Genomic DNA, 4,999 nt, shown 5'->3' on the forward strand with positions numbered 1-4,999 from the left:
TGTTGGGAAAGCCCTGGAATGGAAGGGTGTGTCCGAGTTACCATACGGCCTATAGCCTATAATTTACAAGTCAGACTGCAGACCTTAGGGGTCAGTGACTGAGTGACATCAGCTTCAGCTTTACATCTCATCTGGGATTCATTCCGCCCAGTTGCAGAACTTTCTAGACACACCCTAACAGCTGCACTTCGGTGGTCAATGTCTATTTGGGATATTTATTCGCGCTGTCATGTCCATGGGTGTGGTGCTGTCGCTGAATAGTAGCCTAGACTAAATAATAATACAAAAGTAACCCGTATGACAGATTGACAGTGGCCCTGTCCTAAGTGACTGTTCGGATGACATCATCATACCCGTGGGACCACGGAGGGCGCGCGCACTGCAAATCAACACTGCCTCTGCGCACATACGAGCGCTATGGCTCTGACTTTTTATAGGGAACAGGTTGCTGGAACACACAAACGCGAGAAATAGCTTGTTATCAGCCTTCATTATCTGGTTGCTGCGTTTCTTCTTTTGAGGTAGGCTACAGCAGTCTGCGAAGGAGATGTGTCGATAGAAACCCATGGCAGAGATTCTAGAATCATGATTATATGAGGAAAAGGAGAGTCGGATGCACGCACGACCGAATCCACCGTCACGGAAAGACTGGAAAATATAATATATAGGCTGTAACTCACGAGCGAGGTGCCAGGCGGGCACCAGTGTTGCCTAGCGCCAGGCTACTTTGCGCCACAATAAGAAAACAGGGGATGCACGAAAACAGTGAAGACAACGGGTGCACGATGCAGGACTGAATCGATATATTTCCCCTAGAATAACCAGACAGACGTTGGGTCGACTTGGCTATCATTTCAGTGTAAAGCGCGTCGAATAAGTAGTCAAATTTATTATCGAGAAGATGAGTGTAAGCCAAACTGGGTATGATGGCATTTCTAGAGTGGATGGTGGCACGGTAACGGGCGGCCTCAACATCAGTGGTACCCCGAAGCTGCAACAGTGTGCTCAGCCTCCCGGTAATCGACCCAGGGATGCCCGGTTCCAGCAACACGGCGGGCGGCAGCACCAGCACGGTAGCACGGCTGTCAAACCGCCTAATTCCGAACGGTCCGAACCCGCGGACGTTGTGAAGCGCGCCATTGACTTCAAGACTCAAGGCACCCAGTGCTACAAGGATAAGAAGTACCGGGAAGCGATTGGCAAGTACCACCGTGCTTTATTAGAGATGAAGGGGTTGTGCCGGGTGCTGGGAGACCCCGATGCCAGCTCTAAGTCTCCTTCCTCGGTGCTGCCTACTATGAGCAAGTCAGACAGCCTGACAGACGAGCAGAAAGGTGCCATGGAGAACGCCGAGCTGGAATGTTACAACAGTCTGGCAGGTATGTCATCATCATTACATGATTTTTCTATTGTCTTTATATAAAGAAATTATGGTTCTGTGTAGGCCCACATATTATAGACTGCAGACCTAATGGTTTAAAGAATGCTTTACAACATCATCACCACCATCAACATCATCATCATCATCATCATCATGTCCATCATCATCATGTCCATTGTCCACCCCGCCATGGTTAAATTGTAGGCCTATTCTAACGTTAAACGTGGTTGAAAGATCATCTCTGAATATGCACCTGCGCTGCCTGATATTCTGCCAGCGTTTCCAAATGCCTCTGCTTAGAATTGTATTAAGGCCTGCTGTCAAGTTTAGGCATGAAGATTGACAAGATCGACGGTTACATTTATACCGTTTGTAGCCAGTTAGACCGAATTCCTGTTTGGCCAAATTGAAATGAATTGTCTCAATTCTTGTTTTAATGGAGTAGTGGTGCGTGGGTAAAATCACTGGGGAAGCCAAGCCAGGGGAAAAAAGCCATATTGCTACCTGTGTTGTGATAATTGCGTTGTTTGCTCTATAACCTGTTAGTTCATGTGCCTTGACACCGTGATATAAAGGCCTAAAGGCCGAGACAATAAGAAGACACAAGTGGCAGAATAAATTCAACCACACCTTTTTTGTTTAATCACAACAAAACCGTAGAGCAACATCTGTCCGGTGAAGTCCGCAAAACATATTGCATGTCAACAAACAGTTACATGACCTACAGCGCGGCCAAGGAAGTTAATTCTTCAGACGTTTTCGGACTACTAAACAACTACTGACTTAGAACCCGGAGACTTACGGCAAGTCGCAAAGAAAACAGGCGCTGCCTACACGGTTCCGACATCATAATCACCGATGCTTAGTCTAATACAGTGACGACTAAAATATCTATTTAGTCCAATCAACATAAGCTAAATATGTGGCTGTCCATGTTACTAATTTCTGTGTGTGTGTGCAAGTAGAAAATACATGTTGACTCACCCTACTTGTAGAAAAATGCCATCCTACTCTTAAATGTTATAACACTAGTTTTTGTTGTCCTAGGCTACCTGGCTAAAATGCTTGCATGCTAGCCTAACTTCCTTTCATGGGCAACAATGCGCCAGGTTAGCTAGTTAGCATTAGCCTACTACATCTAGCTACATGTTTAACTTCAATCCTCTCAGGCCCGGGGCACAATGTATGAATTTATGGTTGGATCAGAATCGCAGTTATAATCATTGGCCAGTACTGAGAATTAAGTAAAACAAACCACAAGTCCAAATCGCTATCTCCAGCCATGGCTAATTTAGGAAAGGGCCAATTTTAGCTAGCTATCTATCTACCGGAGGACAATAACACAACGAGATGCAACAATTCAAAATGTTTCTGTAAATAACGTTTGGCTTTTGATGTGATTGGTGTGAAGCCAAATCCAAACTGGCTTCCCTTGATATTTTTATTTGGTGCACCAGGACTATTCCCAGCTGAGCTCGCTCAGTTTAGCTCAAAGCTGATTGGCTATTATTTTATACTTTTTTTTATCAAGGGAGACCAAATGCTCCACTGGCTTCCCTTGCATTCAACGCTACGGGCGACAATGGTGTCATACTCTTTCTGACCACACAGCATCAGATAGATGGGCTACACATAGAGAGACAGAGGGGGCGCTGTTTCGTTTGGATGCTTTTCTCCGGCGATATACGTTCAGCCTCTTGCGAATTGATGGACATTATGAAACACAGAGAGACAAAATACATTATTTTGTATGCTTTTTTTTCCTTGGTCAATTTCTTTGGGGGAAGCCTGGCTTCCCTTGGCATCCACTGTGTCTTTCTCTCCTCCCAGCGTGCCTGTTGCAGATGGAGCTGGTCAACTATGAGCGTGTGAAGGAGTATTGTCTGAAGGTGCTGCGTAAGGAAGGGGACCACTTCAAGGCTCTGTACCGCTCTGGGGTGGCCTATTATCACCTAGGAGACTTCCACAAGGCCCTGCACTACCTCAAGGAGTCCCACAAACAGCAGCCAACAGGTGAGGATTAGGCCAGCTAGTCTGCTACCCCCTATGCACATTTCATATATTATTCAAGTTGATACACCATTTTGAAAAAAAATGTATGTGTTTCTTTGGAATTCGAAAAAGCTTCTTTCTTTACAGAGGTATAGTTGAGACGGGTACATTCTGTTGAGGCGATCAATAATTATAATGGAATTGAGCATGGAATTCATTTGACAGTGACCTCAAATTTACCTGGATGTCAGCAAAGCAACCAGATTGATAGATTTAAAACCTATAACTCAACTGGCAAGAGTTGACCCCTTAACAACTCAGGGGTTTTTAATCAACATTTATAACTCAGTTGATGTAATGTTTTCTTTTCCTGCTGTAAAGCATTCTTTTTCTGTCTTTTGTATTCCAGACACCAACGTTCTCCGCTACATCCAGCTGACGGAGATGAAGATCCGTCGTTCTGCCCAGAGGGAGAAGAAAGAGGCCACATAAACTACCAACTCGCTGTCTGTTTGATAACTAAGGCTTTGTCCCAGATGTCACCCTATTCACTATGCATTGCTCTGGTCAAAAAGGAGTGCACTGCATAGGGAATAGGGTGACATTTTGGGACGTAACACACCTAACTTTTCACTCAACGTCAATTTGTACTTTCTTCATGCGCAACTCAGACCTACCACACACCACGATACAGGGTCATGGTGTTTTAAAGGATTTATATACAGTGAGGGGGGAAAAAAGTATTTGAGCCCCTGCTGATTTTGTACGTTTGCCCACTGACAAAGAAATGATCAGTCTATAATTTTAACGGTAGGTTTATTTGAACAGTGAGAGACAGAATAACAACAACAAAAATCCAGAAAAACGCATGTCAAAAATTGTATAAATTGATTTGCATTTTAATGAGGGAAATAAGTATTTGACCCCCTCTCAATCAGAAAGATTTCTGGCTCCCAGGTGTCTGAGATTAGGTGCACACTCTTAAAGGGAGTGCTCCTAATCTCAGTTTGTTACCTGAATAAAAGACACCTGTCCACAGAAGCAATCAATCAATCAGATTCCAAACTCTCCACCATGGCCAAGACCAAAGAGCTCTCCAAGGATGTCAGGGACAAGATTGTAGACCTACACAAGGCTGGAATGGGCTACAAGACCATCGCCAAGCAGCTTGGTGAGAAGGTGACAACAGTTGGTGCGATTATTCGCAAATGGAAGAAACACAAAATAACTGTCAATCTCCCTCGGCCTGGGACTCCATGCAAGATCTCACCTCGTGGAGTTGCAATGATCATGAGAACGGTGAGGAATCAGCCCAGAACTACACGGGAGGATCTTGTCAATGATCTCAAGGCAGCTGGGACCATAGTCACCAAGAAAACAATTGGTAACACACTACGCCGTGAAGAACTGAAATCCTGCAGCGCCCGCAAGGTCCTCCTGCTCAAGAAAGCACATATACAGGGCCGTCTGAAGTTCAGAGGAGAACTGGGTGAAAGTGTTGTGGTCAGATTTGACCAAAATCGAGCTCTTTGGCATCAACTCAACTCGCCGTGTTTGGAGGAAGAGGAATGCTGCCTATGACCCCAAGAACACCATCCCCACCGTCAAACATGGAGGTGGAAACAT

At 45.0% G+C, this 4,999-nt stretch overlaps 1 protein-coding gene across 1 annotated transcript; it reads left to right on the forward strand.

Annotated features, from left to right (window-relative positions):
* The first annotated feature begins 373 nt into the window (after positions 1-373).
* On the forward strand, positions 374-4,156 carry LOC121544238 (tetratricopeptide repeat protein 9A). The gene is made up of 3 exons (XM_041854153.2): positions 374-1,379; positions 3,212-3,394; positions 3,783-4,156. The coding sequence occupies exons 1-3, from the start codon at positions 902-904 to the stop codon at positions 3,863-3,865; spliced, it is 744 nt and encodes a 247-aa protein (XP_041710087.1). The 5' UTR covers positions 374-901; the 3' UTR covers positions 3,866-4,156.
* Positions 4,157-4,999: the final 843 nt, after the last annotated feature.

Source organism: Coregonus clupeaformis, chromosome 29 (genome assembly GCF_020615455.1).
Source record: "Coregonus clupeaformis isolate EN_2021a chromosome 29, ASM2061545v1, whole genome shotgun sequence".
Lineage (NCBI taxonomy): Eukaryota > Metazoa > Chordata > Actinopteri > Salmoniformes > Salmonidae > Coregonus > Coregonus clupeaformis.